Genomic DNA, 23,967 nt, shown 5'->3' on the forward strand with positions numbered 1-23,967 from the left:
GGTCCCTACTTGCTCGACCTCAGAATTTTTTTTAACCTTATTTTACGGTTCCCGAAATGATCAAGTTTCACTTCTGTTATCTCCCCTTTTGGAGGAGCACCCTTAGGTTTCGTTGTTGAGTTGTTAAAAGTCAACCTCTTTGTGATGCATCGCGAGTTTAAGAGTCCAATAATCCTTCTATGTTGATTAGCCCTTCTCTACGTGACCCCTTTGACCTCTCTTTCCTCAGTGCTGTGCCTCACGTGCCTTCTTCACACTCAAGCCCAGGAGCCAGAGTTCAGCTATGGCTGCGCAGAAGGAAGCTGCTATCCTGCCACAGGCGACCTTCTTATTGGCCGAGCGCCGCAGCTGACGTCGTCCTCTACGTGCGGACTGCACAAGCCTGAGCCCTACTGCATCGTGAGCCACCTGCAGGTAAGGAGCAGTACTGCATCCAGTGGGAGTGTGTGGGTTAAACGACCCCAGTAGCAGCGTCTCATCACAGCACCCCCACCTGCCTCCCCTCCCCTCCCACACTTGAGCTTCAGAAATGTTCCCATAGCCACCCCCTGCACTTTATGGCGAACATCTGGCGAGGAAGCTGTCACCAGGCGCTCATTGTTTGCACAGTTGGACCTGCGAGGATTTCTTCCTTCCCTTTTGCACGTTAGTCTGAGAAGCCCTCATCCTTCCCCTGAATGAGCGGTGGGAAGAGTTTCCACAGTGATTGTAAAACACACAGCAAACGAATGTTTATGCAGTCGTGTATGTACAACGATAGCCGACAAATGCAGTCAGGCTTTATCTTGTGTTTTCTAAACCAACTAATATTTTAACTTTCTCTGTGAAATCATTTAACTAACTTTGATACTATGATTTACATTTACATTCTTTGGTGCTGGGGTCGTAATTTGCTGTGTTTGTGTTTTTGGTGACTTCATCTCTTTTATCCAGCTGCTGGGAGGTTCCAGCTTGCAGTTGTCTCTGTCGGTTGCTTGTTTGCAGCAGCACACTAAACTTCATTCACATGTCTAGTGTTGTAGAGAGCTGTCTAGACGGCTTCCTCGTCTGCAGTTTGTCAGTTATTAAAAGTGTTTCTTAAATGCTGGCCATTGTTCTAAAATTTGTCTCTGTACGACTTTCATCTTTGCTCAGCCACCTTAACTGAAATTTTGTTGTTTTCCTATTCCAGGGTTTTTGATCACTTTTTTTTACTTTATTCCGTCTCATAACTGTCCCCTCGTCATACTCAACAAGCAGGAAAATACATTTAACACACGAGTCCCGCCCTTGGGACCTAGCATCTTATTTTTTTGTAATATGTGAAACTTCTCAGAATTGTTTTTTTGAGTATCTGTTAGACAGGACAGATCCCCAGTGGGATGGGCAAGCAGCGGTCTTTGTATGTGTCTGTCAGAGAGTGGTTTTAATGCAGCGTGTGAGAGGGCTCTGCTTCGAGGCTCTCGCGAAACCTTGGGGGCATTCTTGCCCAGTTTGCATGGGCTAGAAGGGCGACTTTAAAATCTGTGTTTAGAGCAGCAAGACACAGAGGGACATGAGTGCACGACTCCCAGTCCTAGCCAAAGGCACCGACCTTGATGTTCACACCCTGCACAAGAACGACCCTTGAGAATTAGAGTCCGCATCTGTTCAGACACCCCCAGATGAAGTAGGTTAAACACAAGCGACAGTAAATTCCGCCTGTTAACCCACAAATTACAATTAAAACTAATAATGATATCGGGGAATTGTTGGATGGTGGTTAAAATGCATTGCCCTGCCCTCCCGAGGCAGTCTGTCCAGTGCCGAGAGTTCGGCTGTGGAACTGAACCTGCTGCCACCTTCTATCAGTGCTAATCCAGCGCCCCCCCATTCCTGTATTCTAGTCGACTCCGTGTAGCTGGGGATCAGCAGATATCCAAAAGAACCTACTCCCCTAAAGCACCAAGCTAGCCTCCACAATAGAGGGACAATACTCCTTCATTAAGTCAGGCTTGGGGGATAGTTGGGATGTCTTCAAAAAATCTCTGGCACACATAATCCGTAGCGCGTGCCACACAGTAGATTGCCCATTGCAGGTGTCGGTGTTGCTGGAAACCACACACAAAATGCAGAAACCGAGATGCGAAGATTTCAGAAACATAATGTACAGTCTTGTGCAGAAAGTAGAATCTCGTTCTGCTACAGAAGAGCCTGAAAAAGGGCATTATAAGTTTGTCATACGCCCCTGGCTGCACAGCTGATGCTTCCTCAATGGCACTTTGAAGACTTAGGTGTTGGGCTATCCGGTATTACATGTGGGAGCGCAGTGATCTTGTATCATGTCTGATGAGATTCAGGAACATATATACATAACCTGACGATACTACAGATTCCCTCGATCAGTAGGTGTTCTCCTTTGATGTGAGAGGGCCGCCACTCACACTCTCGCAGCGTGGACCCCCAAAATCAAAAGTGCTTGCCGATGAGATCCAACATGGATCTCATCGGCAAACACACATATAAAATCATCTACCCACCATTACCCAACAAAAAAGCCGCTAAGCCCTTGAAACATAACTTCCTTAGGACCCACCCTGAAACCCCCTTTGTCGACACCTATTTCTCACCGGTGAATGGATCCATGAATATTGACATCATCTTCCACACCACACGAAGAGTCCAATGGAGAAAAGTGTTCTGCAACTTACTCACCGTCTCCACTACCAGGAAATCCGCTCATGGCTTAACACTCTCCATCACACCATCTCAACTCTTCCCAGGCAGAATCCCCATCACTATCTACAATAACGGGACTGTCCTAATTCAATCCACAGACAGGAACCTGGAACTACTAGACAACATGTTCCCCCACCTTCAAACAGCACCTCTCCAGTCCACGGACCCCCACTCACAGCACCCCCAGTCCTCTCATCCCTAACCGCACAGCCTCCAATCACACCCCAGCTAACATAGCTCAGCCCCAAAACGACACGTACCTCTCCTCTACCCCCAGCACCTTAATTACCCACCCACCTTCTGTAGCTACCCCACACCTCTTAATCACAGACATAGATCTCCCCCCCTCTACCCCCTGCACCTGTCACCCACCGACCTACTGTAGCTGCCCCACACCTCTCAATCACAGACATAGACCTCTCCCCCATATACACCAGCCGCACCCCATCACAGCTGAGGAACATCTCACAGCTCTCCCCTCCCCAATCCGCGGTAATCAGTCACCCTGCTGATCATACTTCCCATTCCATACCACCCGTTCATATTTCCCAAATTCCCCCATGGACTAGCGAAGATCACCCCCCTTCGCTCACTCCCGTTATCCCCACCCTCCTCACCCCCCACCACACAACCTCTGCGAACGTCGCAGATGCTGCTGTAATCAATCACCCATCCGATCTCACTTCCCCACACCCCTCATGCATTGGCGATTATCACCCCCCTGCACACATCCCCAATACCCCCACCCTCCCTACTCCCCACCCCACACCTCACACAAGTCGCGCAGAACCCACCTCCACCACCTTGAGCATACCTCCCGCGCCCCGCGACATGACCAACCATCACCCTCTCTCCCCCCCCCACTCTCACTCCCCACTACCCCACCCCATCGGCCAGACTCACGGAACACACCACCTCCCTCAACCTAACCCCTTATCCTTTATCCCCTCCCATTCTTAGCCCTCACCCCCCTATTGTCACTCCTTCCTTCTCCAGCCTACATTCATCCCTCAACTCACCTACACCGCCTTCCACAAGCGCCATCACCCACGCTATCAACTGCCCCCTGTCCTCATCCCCGCCCCCGGTTCACAAACTCTCTCATCCTTCGAATGCTACCCCACCTACTCGGACCGCAGAGCCCTGCTCCATCGCGCGCACATCCCGTCCCATTCGATCCAGTTCCCACCCCATTACCCGACTCAAACACTCACCCACTGCTCTCACTTCCAATTCCATCCCCAATCCAACACTGGACATGATCATCTCCACCCTCCTACAAGTCAAGGAAGAGATCCACACCATCAAAGAACTTCTTCTCACACACCCCAGGCACCCACTACCCTACACTTCCCCGCCCAACAAGAACTCAATTCGCCCCTCAAACCGTTCCACCCTTCTCTCCCCGCGCTGGCCCTCTATCCCTGATCGCAAGGCCACCGGCCGTCCCAGTCGCACCCTAAACACCCTCTCGGGCCGAGACTTACACAATCTACTCTGCTCTTATGGCCCAGGTCCCACAAAACTCTCACCCACAACACACCTCCCCATACCCACGATTCTCACAAATCCCCTCAGGCCACCCACACTGAGCGACAGAAGTTCTGTCCCCTGTAATCTCAAAAATATCCCCCTCTCCTTAGAACATTCTCCCACCCTCCTCACCCCTAGACTAAAGTGTATCCTGCTCAACTGCAGATCGGCCCGGAGACACTCCTGTGGCATCGCGTAGCTCATCTTATCAAGGGGCATTGATCTAGCCATTCTGACTGAAACGTGGCTAACTGAAGCATCCACACCTATAATGGACATACTAGTCCCCCCCAACTATCTCATTATTAGACTCGACAGGAATGGCAAGACGGGCGGGGGAATCTCATGCATCTATAGGAGCAACCTAGCTGTCACTGAAGGCCCCTCCCCCTCCTTCTCCTCCGGCGAACTCATCTGTCTTGGTATTACTAGTGAGGGCAAACCTGTGTGCTCCCTTCATGTTATTTACCACCCACCCGGTGACAACTTCACCTTCTCCCAACAACTAATGGACACGATATCCACCAACGCCGGTCGACCGCTCAATCAAATTTACTTGGGAGACTTCAACCTCCACTGGAATGACCAGAAAGACACTGTGGTGAAGAGCCTTAAGACTTTCCTCGACGCGTTTGACCTCACCCAAATCTGCAACGGTCCGACACATGAAAAAGGCTCTATCATTGACCTTATCATCGCCAAAGAAGACTCTACCCAACTAGACGCAATCGAACCATGTGACTGGTCAGACCACCACGTCATCACCTTCTTCATCAACAAAAAGGTCAAACTTAACCCGGCGCAACCTGCCAAAACCAAGATTTGGAAGAGGGACCTAAAGAACCTTAACCCAAAGTCCTTGCCTGCACACACAGGCAGTCTCCTTCTTCCCCCGACTGACGTCTCTGATGTGCATTCATTGACCAACCTCTACCTAGACTCCATGTCTACAATAATCAATGAAGCCGCACCCTTGCAACTGAAGAGAGTCTCCACCAAGAACTCGAACCCATGGTACGATGGCAGACTCAATGAAGACAGACGTGTGATGCGCTTAGCTGAGCGCTCGTGGAGATCGGACCCCTCAGCACTGAACCTTAGAACGCTTAAGAGTAAGAGAAACGCTTACTTATGAAAAATCAAACGCACAAAATTAGTATTCTTTAGCCAACAGCTGGATCAAGCTAAAAACCGACCAAAAAAACTGTTCGAGTTAGTCAAAACCCAAACCAAAACGCAACCTCCACAACCCAACAACTTAACAAAGGCTATCCCAAGTTGCGAAGACTTCTCTGCTTTCTTCAAGCGAAAGAACGACATTATAAGAAGTGATCTCATCAAGGATGTAAGTCGATTCTCCGGCTCCATATGCATAACTAACACTCATGCTAAAAACAACGCTTCATGGACGTCCTTCGACACCTATTCCGAAGAATCAATTCACAAGCTGCTGGTCACCTTGAAACCCGCCAATCATCACAAAGACCCCCTACCTGCCAATGCTGTTAAAGTCCTCACCCCCCTGTTCCTCCCACTCTGGACTAAAATCATCAACTGTTCCCTGCAACAAGGGCTCATCCCAGACTCCCTCAAGATTGGGCAAGTCACGCCTATACTCAAGAAACCCACAGCTGACCCGGCCGACCTAAACAACTATCGTCCTATCACCAATATCACCACTCTAGCAAAACTGTTAGAAAAATGTGTACAACTCCAACTGACAAAACACATTGACCAGTTTGACCTCCTCAACTCTCACCAATCCGGATTCAGAGCAAAGCATAGCACGGAAACGGCCATGACACACATAATGGATGATGCCCTCCAAATCCTTGATCACAATGAGTCTTGCCTCCTCATCCTTCTTGACCTCTCTTCAGCATTTGATATGGTCAAACACGAGAATCTACTGGAGCTCCTAAATACCAGAATGGGCATATCCGGGACGGTTCTCAAATGGTTCACGTCCTTTCTGCACAACCGGTCTCAGAGGTTCAAGAGCAACAACGCACTGTCCTCGCCTGTGCCAGTAACACTGGGCGTCCCGCAAGGTTCCTCCCTATCCCCCTCATTGTTCAACCTCGTCATGGAACCACTCACCACCTTGCTTCAATCTTCTAAGGTACATTTCCATATGTACGCCGATGACACTCAGCTCTACCTCAAGCTTCAATCCCCTGAAGACATCAAACTGTTGAATGCCACACTAAGAAACACCCAAGCTTGGCTGGCCGACAATCACCTCAAACTAAATGCCCTGAAAACTGAGTTCCTTCTGATCTCTCCTCCTGCGAAAAAGGCCATCACCCAAACCTGGCTCAATCATCTAACCGCACTCAATGTCCAGCCCACCATCGTGGACTCAGCGAAATCCCTTGGCATCACACTGGACTGCAATCTCGACATGCAGCAGCATATTTGCATAGCAACTAAAGGAGCCAACTTCCAAATCAACACTCTGAGAAAACTCAAACCCTTCCTACCACCCAAGGACTTCCAAACTGTGGTACAAGCCTTAGTCATTCCTCGCATAGACTACGGAATTGTGGCTCTCAGCGGGCTCCCCCTGACAACAACTGCTCCCCTAAGCCTCCATGAACGCGGCCGCGAGACTCATCACTGGCTCAAGAAAACATTCGCATATATTCCCTGACTTAAAAGCCCTGAACTGGCTGCCTATTGAAGCCAGAATTCAGTTGAAAATTGCCTGTATGACACACTCGGCCGTACACCACAAGGCACCCAACTACCTCTCTCATAAGCTGACCATATCAGGAGGCTCAAGATCCAACAGAAGCACAAACACTCTCCTCCTGAAACCACAGAGATTCCGTAAGGAAAAAACATACAAACGCTCCTTCTCTGGAATGGCACCTAGGATCTAGAATGCACTCCCGCCAGAAACCAGGTTTATCCCGTCCACTATTCTCTTCAAGAAAGAGGTGAAGGCCATCCTTATGGCTAAATACACCTGAACACTATTGATACTGGAACAATGACAGTATTTGGCTCTTACATTATCGGCTGTCTGAATACTTATCTATGTTAGTCCATTGTTTGTCTGCTTCTGGATCTAATTCATTGCACAGATGCTATACTATTGATTTCCAACTTGTTTATTGGGTTGTACACTAGGACTTGAGTCCCTCAATAACCTGCAACGCACCCACTACTGACTACTACTCTGCTTTCAACATTGTGTTTACTCACCCTCTGGGGTGCTATAATCTTATCCGTTTAGACATTGTACTGCTTCCATATTATTATTGTTTCTTGATTGTTATTACTCTGTATACTCGTATGATTGATACCCTATTTTTGCAACTCACTGTCTACGGAATCTCATATTGATTCAAGAGTCTTGTTTATCCTACCTACTGTTTCTCTAAAGCGCTCTGATATCTGCAAAGATCTTGTTCGCGCTATATAAAACTTTGAAAATAAATAAATAAATAAATAAATAAATTTAGAATATGTGAAGAGGACTTAGAGAGTAAGCCTCTCTAGAGGGTCCTCACCAGAGGAACAAGAAATATGCATATGTTTAGAGAGGGCATGCTTTGCCATTAGGTACCTGACCTAGACACTGAATACCTGGACCAAAGTAACATTTAATATAATTGTATTGTAATGACATTTCTATAGTGCCTTCTATGCCTGTGGGCGCTGAAATGCATTTGCTGATAGGTAGCACTTATTACATGGAGGCGCTATCCACAAAATAATATTTCTGTGGTGCTCTATCTGGTTTGTAGATAACGTGCCTGGGGACAGGAGTTCTCCTTTTATTTGGTGTTCTTTTTAGCACCTACACGTGAATGTGAAGAGGAAAAGAAAATGGATAGGATACATAAGTATAAAGAGCAGCTGGTTGGATGGATATGAAATGTGAAGGTGCGTTGCAGCCATGTGGGCAGTGTTTCGGTGCTGTGTGTGTCTATGGCAGAGACTCCTGAACATTTTACTGAAAGAGTGTAACTGCACATGTGCATGCATGTAGGGAAAAGTGAGAATAGTTGCGGTCATATATGCATATACCTAGAATCTTTGTAGATGTGTGATATATGGTCGGGCTGCTGGATTCATGCGGTAAGGGCATACCAAATTATGTGGCAGGGTTGACTACATTATGCAGCAATAAAAGGCAAATTATATGTCATAATTTGACGCATTTTGAGATAGTATTGCTTCGTTATTTTGCAATTTTTACATATAGTAACAATGTCTGGGCAAATATTTCACTTACTTACCCATTCAACAAACAAATAGAGCGAAAAACAATTAATTGTATGATGACTTGTCCGCCTTTAGGAAGGGCCTTCCATCTTTTAGTCCATTTGAGCTAGAAGTAAAACTTTTTTGTTAAAATGTGCAGATTATGCAGGAAATGATGGTGTATGTGCGAACTATGGGATATCTGTAATTATGTGGATAACGCTGCAACCACAGAATCACATAATTCTAGTGGCCCAGTATATAGTTCATGCCAAAAGAATTAGATTGTGGTGTTCTATAATCCACTGTTGATTGTGCTGTGCTGGGTATGTCATGGCTTGAGCAGCAAATATTGAGGGCTATACAAGCCATACGTCTTGGATACTCCACCTAGTTGGAGCACAGATCGACCTGTAGTAATGGGCTTTCCACATCTATCCCTCATATTTGTTGCTGGTGTTAATTGGGGCATGACAGTAGGGTGTTACAATAAGATTTTGATGCCTGATGCTTTTGCTGTCTCAACATCAGAAGTTTGCTGAGTTTGAGTGTAACAGGTAATTTACTTTAACCTTTCAGGAGGAAAAAAAGTGTTTTCTTTGCGATTCGAGGGAACCTTTCAACGAAACCACCCACCAAGATAGCCATCGGATAGAAAATGTGGTCACGACATTTGCTCCCAATCGACTTGACATGTGGTGGCAGTCGGAGACAGGTAATATACAATTCACCGTTTTGCTATACCTCAGAGAAGGATGTTATGACTTTGTTGGTCAGGAATGGTTTCTTTGAGATTGCGCAACTGTCTCAACTACTAAGTTGGAAGGCTTTGGTTGGTCCATGTGCTGGCATTATTTAATGCAGATTTTCTCAACCAACACAAATAAAAAGATATTTCAGATAAACTAACTAATTCGAATATAATAAAGATAAAATATTCCACAAGGCATGTGGAAATTAATAACCACTCTAGGAAAAGGAACAGTCAGTTTTACCGCTTCCATGTTGTAAGATTTCAATAAAAAGTGATTTTTTTTTTTTAGATTAATAGCCTCCAATATTTCTTGCTGATTTCCATTTGCGTAAACAAGTGTGATCGCTCTACCTCACAAAATTAAATATTTTCTATAAATTTTTTGTGTAAAATTGTAACTTATTGTAAGTAATATACATGTGGGTTTAGGGCTTTCCCCTACAAAATAGGATATGGCAAGCACATGTACACATGGGTACAATGGAATCTGATTTTGGGAATGAGAAATCTTGCCTCAATGCATTATTCGGCTGTTTAGTGGTTGGTTTGGAACATTTAGTACTTTTTTTAATGTTTTTTTTCCTCTGGCCATTGACATTGGCTGAGTCGATATGACGCACTATCAGGGCCGGCTCTAGGGCGGTGCGACCGGTGCCATCGCCCCAGGTGCTGGCTTCCTGGGGCGCAGTGTTTGCAACTTTATTATGCTTTCAAAGCACCTGCTGCCGCGTTCCTACCGACATTTACCAGGCCTCACAAAAATGGCAAGATGACTCATTTGATTAATGTTCTTCCTGGAGAGAGATCAGAGTTTTATATAGTTGAGGTTTTGACTTATGTGAAGGTAGCACAGAGGGTTAATATGCCTGCAGCAAAGAACGTGTACCAAGTAGATTACAGAGTGCATTTAATGTAAATAGATCAACAGGTTACTGCTTTTAAAAGAGCCATCCTTTTGTTATTTGCAATTTATAACTTATAAAGTCCTAATATAGAACAGTGAGGTATTAATTTTCATCATAGAATCGGCTAAGTAGAAGGGTGTGGGGGCAGGAAGGGGTGAAGAGGTAGTAGTGGTTTAAAACTCCCTCGCCAGTCCGACGGTCAGCCACAAAATAACCACTAAAGACATATGTTTTGTGTTATCTTATATGTACCTGCTAGATACGTGATCAAGCGCGAATACCTAAATGTTCCATGTTCTATGTGTACAAGTCAGATGGGCAGATAAGCGCGGACTGTGAGGCCCAATCACTTACCCCACAAATACATGAAACCGGTATTGTAAGTTGTGTGCCCCTATGAGAACGTCCGTGAAATGTGTTATTTGTTATATGTCATGTCATATAGTGTAATGTTAAAATACCAATAAAAATATTTAAAACAATACAAACTGCAAGGTATACATTAGGACATCGATTAATGTTGCAAAAAGGGTTAATTTGGGCATAAATCGATTATTATTATTTATTATTATTATTATTATTATTATTATTATTATTATTATTAAAGAAAACTCCCAACTATGCTGTTTCTTTCTTGACTCTGAGTTTGTGCTTCTCCAAACCAAGTACTCCTAAACTATACTGCCTACCACTTTGGATAATATGTGACTCCTACACTTTTAGACCTTCAAACACATCTATTTAGAGTTAATGGCATTATTCCGCTTTTTTTGTTCGGATATAAAACACGTCTGTGCAAATTCCAATAGACACACATCCGTGTTTACACTCAATAAGCAGGGAGGGGGCGTTACAAAATAATTCCCCCCTGTGGACGTTAGCAAAGCACATCTGGAAACGCGCCATTTATTAGTCTGGTTCTTGACTGCAGTGAAATAAGAGCTACAGAGCAGGGGCGCAAGAAACCAAAGAAAACCAGGCACTTTGTTTACATTTATGATCAAGATAATAGACATTTATGCGTCAATTGGCTCTCCAGTTGTGTACTCAATCCCAGGATCTTGCCTCCATTGGATAGATGGAATTAATTTTTTCACCATGTTCCCACCATAGTCTGTTAGCGATCCAGAGTACACAGGAAGAGATGCACATCCGGGCTACTCCCTTCGTCCATTCAGAAGCAGTCGACGTAAGGAAAGAAGGAAAGTGGACGTTCTCTTTCATCGTCATGGGACGACTGAGTGTTTTATATCTTAAATAAGTGGGACAGGGCACTATCTATTAATTCTCATTCTTTTTTTCTTATTCTGACACGTTATAAAAGCGTGCAGGGGGGCTAAGAAAAGACATAACAACTTGCATTTTTTTAAATGTATTTCTGTTGGAAAGTGGGTTATTGGTAGGGGCAAATGTAGGTCTGCCACTGACAATAAGGCCACTAACACATGATAGGACTCAGCATAGGTCTTAGAAAAGTATTCCTTTGCTCAACCCTTGGTAACGTGGCTGCGAGTAGACAGGCTTAACTTCAAAGACAGGTATGTAAAGCATTTAAAAACACCATTTCAGTAAATAATCAAGACACAACACAAAATAAAATTCCAGCACCATTTTATAAAAATAGGTAATATTTTTATCTTTTAAATGACACCAAAACGAAAATGATCCACTGTAGGGAACCAGAGATATGAATTTTTAAAGATTAGTCTTTTTCTAGTGCTTAGAAACCAACAGTGCCCCTTTAAGTCATTTCGTTTTCTCTGTCAGGGACACACCTTTATAAATTGTTCTGAAGAATTCTCACCACTGTAGTGGGCCGCCTTCTTCAGCAAGCGGGGTCCAGTTAGAACACCGTCCTGGTGTTCTGCTTGGTCCCAAAGTATCCAACACACAATCCAAGGTTCTGGAATCTCCAAGAGGGTCCTTGAAAGTGTGAAACTTCAATTCCGCAATCCACTTGAACAAAACCCTTACAAATCCACTGGTACTCCAGGCTTTGAATTCTTTGTGGGGCTGTTCAGGTGAGCTCTCTTAACCTGTAGCTTGCAGGGAGTTTCCACTCTTGAGTCTTTTGGCAGCAAGGTAACCCACAGGGCAGTAGTTTCAGAGGATGCAGTCTTCATAGGTCCTGCCTTAGAGTTCCTTGCACTGACGTAAATAATTAATTTACTCTCTTAATTTCTATGCAGGTAAGTACTTAATCAATAATAACTCAATCGGAAAGAAAGAAAACAGAGTCCGTGGTGTTAGAGTTCTTAGGGGGTTTTATTCCTTAAAAAGGAATGGTCTAGACCAGGATATCATGTTCTGACCACCACAGGGGTGTCAGAAGGGATAGAGCGCTACATTTTATTACATTACATAGCTTATATACTTAATTCATGTCATAGGAAACAGTTATAATGGGCGTAACAGCTGAGAGAAGACAAGATAACAGTATACACGTGTTACAAGTACGTAATCAGAAGGCGTGAACTGGAGGTGTGTGCTAGACACGTCACAGGTAGGTGTCACAAAGGGGTGGCACTAACAGAAATGTTGCAATGTCAGCAGAAATCGGAAGCTTGGATGCGCGCGCAGCTGCATGACGTGTGATTGACGTGAAGCTGGAGGGTGCAGGGGACTTGACATTTACACTGACGGAAAGAGACAGAAGTCTGGCATGTCAGATCAACTTGTGCTTCTATCATATCTGATATCTGGTGTTTAGGAACTAAGCTATCTGGGCGGAAAGGTCTCTAGGGCAGAAGCTATTCTATACTTGCTGTGAGTGCATGTATAAGCGCCTGAGTGTCTGTATGAGAAGCGTGGGGGCATGGGCCTTCCATGGGAGCATGGCAACAGGGCTATGAATTACTTGAATTATTTGCACAGAGACAGGCCGGCCCTTTGGCTCTGCAGCTGAGGAAGATGTTTACTGAAGCTAGCAGGCAGGAATGTATTTTCGGGGAGCGGAACAGATAACTCGAAGGTTATAGTCAATCTTGGCAGACAGCAGGCTGAGCTGAGCGCGAGGGGCCGCGCTAAAAGTAAGTCAGAGTTCACGGGTACAGAGGCAGCCTGGGCAGAGGCCCTTGGAGTCAGAAGCCAGAAAAGAGGCTCGGTGGCAGAAATTTAGGGCCTACTCAGCTAGAGCTGAAAAACGTAGAAGTACACTACAAAAAGACGTTGGCATAGCATACTTAGGAACGGGCTATCCAACCCATTCAGGGTGGGTCTGAAAGAGGACATGTTGACGTTGGACGCAAATGTATTTGCGTCTTCATAGCTGGTACAGGAGGGAAATTACATGCACTTTAACTCGTACATGGAGACGGTGGGGTACGCGCTAGGGAACACAATTTGACCATAAAATTTACATTTCCTCATTCCCTCCTTGTTCCCTACGGACCCTTCATGATATATCAATCATCATAAATTGATCAGTTTGTTCTTGCAGCATCATTTGCTCATCTTTCTTTCTTTGACGGTTTGAGAGGAAACTGGAATGTTCAATGCACGATGTGGCACACAGTCCACATATCGCCGGCCCACACTGTAGGCACAGGCAGCAGCTGAATACTATGACAAGGCCAAAACCTAGGAAGGATAGGATCTTCCATCCCCAAGCAGTTAACGTTGTCCAGAACCAACCGGACCAAGTCCAGGTGCCTGGATTCTGATGTATCTGATTTGCAATTTTATGCAGACGGGTAATAGCTTGATAGACAGATGGCGCGTTTTGTGGGATGAAAACGCAGCAACTTGACCCGATGACCTTACAGGCTCCACCTCTATCTGCCAAGATGACGTCAATAACAAGACGATTTTGAAGGACAACAACCCGCATAGCAGATTGCTCCTCTGTTAAGTTACCTAAGGCGGAGGCAGTTTCATGTACTACAGCTTCAAGTGTTCTAGTTAATCTACGTATTAATTTACTGTTTTGGACGGGGCCTAAAAAGAAAAAGAATCCCTTATTAAAATCGGTGTACTGTTCCTATGCCGTTTCGGTGTAGTCGACAAGTGGGATATCTCTTCTGGGTCTACTCTTTACTAGATTTGTATTTCTATGGTAATCAGGGGGAGCTAGAAAAACAGGTGGCAGAAGGAATGCAATATAACAGGTACCATCCCAATCTGGAGGCAGACGTATGTATGCGGTATGACCACAAACAAAATAGGAGTGACTGATAGCTTTGAAGGACGATTTACCATGATCACTGAATTCGACCACAGTAGAGCATTTACTATGACCTAAGTGTACTGAACCTTTCTTTCGGACACATAATTCACCAGTGACTGGTAATACTAGCATATGGGGCAGGACTGGTGCAGCCTCGGATTCGACAGTAAGGATCATAAGGCTAATTGTGTAGTTACCTAATCCATATACTTCATTTTCTAGATCAGTTCCTATTCGAGTGGGGAGTCCCTCCTTATCAGGGTAACAGACGTCGAGCAGGACTAAGTTCAAGTTTCCCCAAACCCAGCCCCCATCGAAAACCGCAATATCAGGATCTAAGGAATTGATTATTTTAAACCATGCACCACAGGAGCCATTGTGAGTGAACGGGTACGGAAAGAGGGGCAGAGCTCCCTTGTAATTCTGGTAGGGAGGGAGTCGGCCACATATCCAGCAGTCTGTAGCATTGTTAGTCTGATGGGAATGGTGTAACATACTAATGAATGTATTGTTGCGCAGCGCAAGTCTGTAAGAGAGTTCGTGTGCAGGTAACTCACTAAAAGTGTGTTCAGCAGAGACATTGTAAACAGATTGTTCACGCTTGAAAATAGGCCAGTAGATAGGTAGCAGAATGCTAGCAACAATAACTAAAATACTCAGAATAAACATGATTAATAGGGTCACTATACAGTGACTACGGAGTGATTTACAATATGCACTTTTCTTAACTTGTCTCTCTCTCTCTCTATCTCGATCTAGGGGATACATGTCAGAAACTATTTAACCGATTCACCTAGGGGAGGACTTAAACAATTAAACTGTCTGACTTGCTAGATCGGAGTTTCGACCTGTACTCCTCTTGGGGAGTTTTTTCTCGTTCGGATACTGTAAAGTCTTTTGGCTCAACACAGTCTTTGGTGGGGGTGGACGAGTCTCGATCAGGTTTCAGTTCACAAAATTGTTTCACATGACTCGTGTGGACCCACCCCTTTCTCCCTTCGATCTTTACGGCGGTCCTTGTGGTGAGAAGGACGGTCTTCGGGGATTTCCAGCGGGGCTCCAGCGGACTCTTCCTGTCGAAATTTCGCACCAATACCAGGTCCCCAGGACGGACCTCGTGCGGCTTTACATCAGTGTTGTCAGGGAAGGCTGCGGCAACCTGTGAACGACATGATTGGAGTGCAGACATCAAGGAGGCAAGGTAATCTGTCAACATGTTACAATCAACATCAGTGATCTTTTTCGGAATGGGCGTCCCCCACATATTCGGTGGTCTGCCAAAAACCACTTCGTACGGGGATAGCCCTGATCTCGAGTGGGCGACCATCCTCATGTAGAATAGTGCCACTGGCAGGGCGACTATCCAGTCGACCCCTTTCTCCTGACATATTTTTGCAAGGCGTATCTTTAGTGTCTGGTTATGCCTTTCTACAAGGCCTGCGGCTTCAGGATGTCGGACACAATGAAACTTCCACTGATATCCTAGCAGTAAAGAAACTTGTTTCATTAGCTCGGACGAGAAGGGTTGTCCGTTATCTGAGTACACGACACGAGGCAAACCGTATCGTGGGAAGAATTCACGAACCAGCTGCTTGGCAGTGGTCGGAGCAGTATAGTCTGAGACTGGGTATGCTTCGGTCCAGCGGGACAGAGCACAAACAACTACAAGGACATACTTGAATCCTCGACAACGGTTCATCTGGATATAATCCATTTGGAGGACTTCAAAAGGGTGATCGGGAGGATGAAATCCACCTTGCTCTACAGGGACGCTTTTACCTGGATTGAACTGACAACAGATCATGCAAGTACGCACTTTCTGTTTTGCGGCTGCTCGTAAGTGTTTATTGCTCCAGAGATTTTGTAAACTGTCTAACATCGCTTTCTCTCCTAGATGTGCTGGGCTATGTGCTGTATTGATCATGACTTGAACCATAGAGTCAGGGAGAAACCATGTAGATTTTCCCTTCGTCATCCAACCTTGATCTGTCTGGATCCCTCCTAGTTCAATCCATCTCTTTATTTCTTCTGGGGTAGCATGTGCCTGAATATCAATTACATCTAGAGCGGGATCCTTGACTGCCATACATTTTGTCGGTACTATTGTCTTTGTCACATCAGTTGTCTGGGTGTGAGTCAGTGCTGTATGTTTTGCTGTCTGGTCTGCCAGGTCGTTACCCTGGGAAACAGAATCTGTGACCTTAGTATGTGCTTTACACTTCATGACTGATATGCCCGAGGGCAAATGTATTGCTTCTAACAGTGCTTGAATGAGAGGACCGTGTTGTATCTTGGCACCGTGGGAGGTCAAAAAACCTCTTTCTTGCCATAACATGCCGAAGTCGTGTACGACTCCGAACGCATAACGGGAATCAGTGTATATGTTGACATTTCTGTTCTTGGCTAGTATACAAGCTCGGGTCAGAGCGATGAGCTCTGCTGCTTGAGCGGACAATGTGTCAATACGATATGTTTCTTTAACTTCAGTTTCAGTGGTCACTGCATATGCGGCCACTAATTCTCCTGTACTTGTTCTCATGCATGAACCGTCCACATAAAGTGTCAGGTCTGGGTTTGTCAGTGGAACATCTGTTAAATCTCGTCTAGGCTTTGTTACTGCATTAATGATTTCTATACAATCATGCGGGGCTGAATCTGTCATAATTGTAGGTAACAGTGTTGCGGGGTTCAGAATACTGCAGCGCCTGATTTCTATGTGTGGCTGGAATAACGTTAATTCATAACCTGTCAGTCGTGCTATAGTCAAGTGCTGAGTCTGGGTTCTGTTTAACAGAACCTCTACAGAGTGTGGAACTTGTACTGTTAATTGATGGCCTAAAACAATTGAATCGCTCTGTCTGATGGCTAATGCTGTTGCTGCTACTGACTTCAAGCACGCAGGGAGTGCCTGGGCTACTGAATCCAATGTACTTGAGAAATAAGCGCAAGGCTTATGTGAACCTGCTTGATCTTGAGTGAGGACAGACAATGCTGTACCATCACGTTCTGTAACAAAAAGTGTAAACGGTTTGCTGTAACATGGTGTCGTTAAAACTGGTGCTTGGCATAAGGCTTTCTTTAATTCTTCAAAAGCTTGTGTGTTCCTGAGTCCAAGGGAGGGCAGTCGAAGTCGCTGCCTCCTGTGTCGTTAACTGGATGAGTGGTTTAGCTAGAAATGCATATTGAGGAATCCATTGTCTGCAGTATGAGGTGAGGCCTATGAAGGCCCGCACTTCCTTTTGTGTCTGGGGTTGTGGCATATTTACAATTAACTGAATGCGATCGGGAGTGAGCTGTCTCCCCACTTTGGACAGCAAGTGACCCAAGTACACAACTTGCTGAACACAGAATTGTAGCTTCGAAGGAGACACCTTGTGTCCCTTGTCGGCCAGAAAATGTAAAACTGTCAGTGATGCTTGTTCACATTCGGGCTCACTTCGTGCGGTGATCAGTAGATCATCGACGTATTGCAGTAAAGCGGTGTTAACTGGCATTTGAATACAATCTAGTTGTCTTTTCAGTGCTTGACTGTAGATGCTGGGGCTTTCTGTGAATCCTTGAGGTGCGCGTGAAAATTTGAAACTGCGTCCATTTAAACTGAATCCGAAGAGATATTGGCTCTCTGGATCAATAGGCACGCTGAAGAAGGCGTTCTTGAGGTCAATTACAGTAAAGAACGTCGCTTCTGAATCAATAGCAGTCAATAGGGATGAGATGTCGGGAACCACAGGGTACTGTGGTATAATGCATTTATTCAGTTCTCGAAGATCAATCACCAGCCGATATACTGGCGGTGCATTGGGATCGGTACGTTTAAGAATCGGAATAATGGGTGAATTACAGACATTGGAGTCGGTCTCTACGACCACTCCTTGGGCAATGAGCTCTTCAATGATTTTCAGTAAAGCCACTACAGCATCGGGTGGTAACTTGTATTGTCTGATTCTCGGTAAAACAACACCTGCCTTGAGTGTAACGCGGTATGGAGTGATATGCATGCAACCTACATCAGTTGGGCCTTTTGCCCACAAGTAATCTGGCACATTTTTCAACCTGACATCGAATTCTCGCAAAACATAATGACCCTTGAAATCCCGTAGAAAGAGTCTAACTCCCTCCGGGGAACAGCAGATTATAGCTCCTAGAGCCTTCAATGTTTTAATTCCTAACAGATTTTCTGGACATGATTTTGTAAGTAACAAGTCTGTAACACGTGATAATGGACCCACAGCCAGGGGGACTGGTTCTGATACCTCATTTACAATAGGCTGTCCTGAAAAACCAAGGGAAACATTCTGTGAGCCTGAGAGGGGTGCCCCTGGGACTTCATCATGGCTGATCGTAGTGCGACTTGCCCCTGTGTCAATTAAAAACTTTCTGTCTTTTCCCAATACGTGACTGTGTACATAAGGACCTTCTTGATCTACAGGAATTTCAATAAGAGGCAAGCCACCTTCCCTCTCTAGGCTGTTTCATGTATATCGGGGGTAATCTGGATAAGCGGACTGGGCATACTGGTACATCTGTTGCGAAACTTGCTGAGACGCGGCAATGGGCTGTGGCTGTGGTACCGCTACTGTCTGTGCTGGAGGTGAAGAAGCATGTATAGGCTGTGTATTCTGTGTATTCTGTGAAGACTGATGCTGGTTATGGTCTTGTCTAGGCGGATGCGGTCTTTCTTTAGTTTTACCTGTTGCTATATTATGTTTCAGGACTGGGCATTCATGTACGTAATGACCTGGCTGCTTACAGTAATTACATGTCCCTTTAACGGGAGCTGTAGTGTGCCTTGTCTGGGTCCCACCCTTTCACTGACCGTCCGCTGGGAACGTCTGAGCTACTAACATTTTCATCTTCGTGTCTTTCATGCGTTTCTGTTCCTGATCCTGCTCTTCTCTAATTCTGTTCTGATGATATTGGAGCATCTGTAACATCTGGGATGGTGTATTTGCCTGCCAAGTACTTTCAACTTTGTACACTCGGTTTTTAACTAATGGTAGGGAATTCTCGACTAGTTTTGATACAAAAAGATGCGGATATGACTCGCTACTTGGTTTGAGGCCACTATTGATAATGAAACATTTCTCGAATCTTGAATAGAAGTCACTAGTATCTTCATCATGTTTCTGTTTACAGGACGAGATCGCGTCCCAATCTTCCTTTCTAGTTGTCAATAATCTTGGCAGGACCTGTACTATCAAACCGGGTAATGCTTTAGTCTTATCCCCAAGGCCTACCCCTGGGACACGTTTATTTTCTTCCTCTTCTATTTCTGCCCATGCAATCTTTGTGTCTCCCACCTCCCATTCCTTTTCCTTTAGTTTCTCGTAGATGCCTGTGGGCAACAGTACTTTTAACATTTTCATGATATCATCATATGTGTAATCCCCCATCAGTAACATGTCTTTAAGCTCTCTGTGAAAACCTGCGGGATCTTTATCATGACACGGTACTAGTTTCTTCATTTCTAACAGTTCTAACTTGGTCAGAGGCGTGTGTACATATACACGTTTCAAAAGGTGATCCGTACCCATAACAGGGTGTACTTCTCGTAAGGGGTTCTGACTTTCAATGCCACCCCCGCATTGCATGTGATACGTTTTTCTTTCTGGAGGCGGGGCGGGAACATATTCGGAGCTTATGAAAGTGTCATATCTACGGCGTTGTTCTAGAATTATTTGAATTAATTTGGTACTTAAGCCTCTCCATCTATCCATGAGTAGTGCTTCTAGTGTTTCGTGTAGGGGACCTGGATCAGAATGATGGTTTCTGTATTTGATGAGGAGGTGCTGAATCATGTATACACCTGCTAATTTCTGCTCGTCTGGGGAAAGGTTCAGAAATGTCTGCGCTACTGTGTCATCATTATATATGTCTGGATTCTCGGCCCATGATACGGCTGATCGGGCTAGTTCTTGTTCATCCATAGAATTGAGCACGTGGTACCCTACTCAATCTCGAAGCCTTTTATCAGTTTCCTGGAACTGATGTTCAGCAGAATTCGGGTTTGTCAAGGCAGAGAAAAAAACTCTCTTGCTTTCTGGACGGATGCCTTTCCTAAGGTAATTTCCCTTACCTACATATGCTATAGTATCTGCAGCTCTTTCTGGTTCTTCAAGTTCTTCTTCCTCCTCGGAGGAAGCTTTTTCTTTCTCTTTTTGGTGTACTGCTAGCACTGCTTTCCTAATTTTCCTGTACATAGTGGCTATGCAAGTCCCCTTATCATGTTTTCCTTCAGCTATATTTTGACCCCACTTGTTCAGTGCATCTAATTCACTCTGATCTGTTCCAGGCCTATCTCGTTCTCTTATTAGACAGTTTATGAAAAATCGTAGTATCTGTGCTTGAATGTCAACTTTCTGTTTCTCCATGGCCTCCTTAATACTGTCAGGGTCTTTCCCTGTCTGAACAAACTCATATATTCTATCCAGACGATCCTTCATTCCTACATAACATAGCAAGATATCAGTAGCAGATCTTAACCGTAGTGATGCCAATATCATTAGATCGTCTTTTCCGGGTACTGGATCATATCTGCAAACTGAAAGGTTTTCTTTAAATGCGTCAAAGCGGGGTGACCTGAACGTGAGAGGACTCTGCATATCCCTGAGATTTAATCTGTGTGTCAATGGCGGGGTCCGAGGACCCGCGGTCGCACCTCCTGAAGCGGAGGCTTGTGCATTATCTCCCTGTGGAGTCGGTATCTGAACTTGAATTTGTCGTTTAGTTAGATCAGGTAAACGTTGTTTCGGTAGGTCAATTTTGGGTGCCGGAAGTGGCGGGGCTGGCGGAACGGGGGAGGTCTGTCGCGGTACTGGTGGAACATGATCTGGGGGCGGGGTGCCCCCGTCCCCGTCAGTAGGCAAGGTGCGAACAGGCAGATTGGTGTAAGCCGGTGCTACATCCTCTAGATAAGAATTTAGGAATATATCTTTAGTAGTCTTATGCATTACTTTAGTTGGGATCAATGGTGGCGGTAAGTTTTTCGGTATTTCTGATAGGGCCTCAGGTGTACCCTCGGCCGCAAGATACATACCGTTTACAAGATTATGTCGTGCGCGGTCTATCTGTTCAGTTTTTACTCGGATCCCCTCGGTAACTAGTTCGTTTTCTTGGGCTTTCTCTGATTCTTTAAGTCTGTCTTCTCTACGGAGTGCTCTTTCAGCACGTTTATGTGATTCCTTACGCCAAAATTCTATGGCGTCTTTCTGAGATTGTCTGGCTTTCTTTTTCCATAGTGCTTCCTCTACCTTCATGATGCACTCGGCATCCCATGTTCCGTTAACGGGCCATCTGTGTCTTTCGTCTAGGTGTTTAGTATAGTCAGTCCATAAGTCTAGATACAATATGGCGTCTATGCCGTGCTTATGGTACATAAAGTTACCTGGAGTGTCCCTAGGGGGGATAGGAATTTCTTCCTCTAGTATCCCTTTCCTAGTTCCTATCTGCTTTAACTTGTTGAAAAACGGCATTTTGCTTACTTAGTACTGAATGCTCAATCCTTAGTTTACTTAATACTGGGTACAGCTAATTGTACAAGAAACACAATAATTCACATTAAAAACGGTCACATTCACATTCATACCACGACATTAATCACATGAAAAGACATTTGAGACATAGATGACTACCCCCTATACTGGATGTACTGCTAAACAGTACAGATACACTGGTGTAACAGTGCAGAAATTCAGAAATTCAGAATACTAGATATACTGCTAAACAGTACAGATACACTGCCTAAAAACAGTGCAGACCGGACTTGTGTACCCAAACCCGTCTAGATACGTCCCAGCAATGGTACTCACCGGGAAGCACGGAAACAGAAGGCCTCGGAAAACTCGACTGGACTCGATTCGACACTTCGGACAACTTCGGAAAACTTCGGAAAATTTCGGAAACCTGGTGGGCCTCTTGACACCTCGGACCTTGCTTCTTTCGGCTAGGCTCTGGCCGGGATCCTCCGCACTCCTCACCGCCTCGTCTGGGTACTGATCGCAGTCTTCGTCACCTCCGTGGGTCAGAGGGAGATGCAGGAAATCCTGCCGGTACGCGTAGTTTCCATCTAACTGATGGCAGGGGACATAGCTTGCAATGCACAAACCGGCGCGTGAGGTGGGGGAGGGGTCCCTATTCGGGCGCCAAAATGACGTAAATAATTAATTTACTCTCTTAATTTCTATGCAGGTAAGTACTTAATCAATAATAACTCAATCGGAAAGAAAGAAAACAGAGTCCGTGGTGTTAGAGTTCTTAGGGGGTTTTATTCCTTAAAAAGGAATGGTCTAGACCAGGATATCATGTTCTGACCACCACAGGGGTGTCAGAAGGGATAGAGCGCTACATTTTATTACATTACATAGCTTATATACTTAATTCATGTCATAGGAAACAGTTATAATGGGCGTAACAGCTGAGAGAAGACAAGATAACAGTATACACGTGTTACAAGTACGTAATCAGAAGGCGTGAACTAGGCGTGAACTGGAGGTGTGTGCTAGACACGTCACAGGTAGGTGTCACAAAGGGGTGGCACTAACAGAAATGTTGCAATGTCAGCAGAAATCGGAAGCTTGGATGCGCGCGCAGCTGCATGACGTGTGATTGACGTGAAGCTGGAGGGTGCAGGGGACTTGACATTTACACTGACGGAAAGAGACAGAAGTCTGGCATGTCAGATCAACTTATGCTTCTATCATATCTGATATCTGGTGTTTAGGAACTAAGCTATCTGGGCGGAAAGGTCTCTAGGGCAGAAGCTATTCTATACTTGCTGTGAGTGCATGTATAAGCGCCTGAGTGTCTGTATGAGAAGCGTGGGGGCATGGGCCTTCCATGGGAGCATGGCAACAGGGCTATGAATTACTTGAATTATTTGCACAGAGACAGGCCGGCCCTTTGGCTCTGCAGCTGAGGAAGATGTTTACTGAAGCTAGCAGGCAGGAATGTATTTTCGGGGAGCGGAACAGATAACTCGAAGGTTATAGTCAATCTTGGCAGACAGCAGGCTGAGCTGAGCGCGAGGGGCCGCGCTAAAAGTAAGTCAGAGTTCACGGGTACAGAGGCAGCCTGGGCAGAGGCCCTTGGAGTCAGAAGCCAGAAAAGAGGCTCGGTGGCAGAAATTCAGGGCCTACTCAGCTAGAGCTGAAAAACGTAGAAGTACACTACAAAAAGACGTTGGCATAGCATACTTAGGAACGGGCTATCCAACCCATTCAGGGTGGGTCTGAAAGAGGACATGTTGACGTTGGACGCAAATGTATTTGCGTCTTCATAGCTGGTACAGGAGGGAAATTACATGCACTTTAACTCGTACATGGAGACGGTGGGGTACGCGCTAGGGAACACAATTTGACCATAAAATTTACATTTCCTCAGCACACAGCAAAATCTTCAGCAGGGCACTTCTTGCTCCATTCAGTTTCAAGCAGCAGATCTGGAGGGCTCTGCCCCTCTCATATACTTATTCAAAATTCTCTGGGTCAAGCACCAGGTCACTGCTGACCAATGAGAGCAGGGCAACTCCTCCTAGTTATGATCACATCCGGTGGAGTGTGGCATTAGTTTTCCCAGAGTGCATCACTCTTCCAAATCCATAATGGCTGATTTTCCAGCAAGGAGGTAAGAGCTGGCTGAACACACCCCCTGGGATATCTCATTTCCATGGACCATCTCAGTAACATCTGCAAATACCTTTC

At 45.3% G+C, this 23,967-nt stretch overlaps 1 protein-coding gene across 1 annotated transcript in view; it reads left to right on the forward strand.

Annotated features, from left to right (window-relative positions):
• Window positions 1-229: 229 nt before the first annotated feature.
• Window positions 230-23,967, forward strand: part of LOC147666006 (laminin subunit beta-1-like) — a gene marked incomplete at its 5' end in the record, with an annotated part of 280,699 nt that continues 256,961 nt past the window's right edge. The window contains 2 exons of the mRNA XM_086949328.1: window positions 230-414; window positions 9,025-9,160. Of these exons, the coding sequence (XP_086805454.1) occupies window positions 230-414; window positions 9,025-9,160 (321 nt within the window). The remainder of the gene's footprint in view (window positions 415-9,024; window positions 9,161-23,967) is intronic.

This window comes from Lissotriton vulgaris, unplaced genomic scaffold, assembly GCF_964263255.1.
Source record: "Lissotriton vulgaris unplaced genomic scaffold, aLisVul1.2 SCAFFOLD_1018, whole genome shotgun sequence".
Classification (NCBI taxonomy): Eukaryota; Metazoa; Chordata; class Amphibia; order Caudata; family Salamandridae; genus Lissotriton; species Lissotriton vulgaris.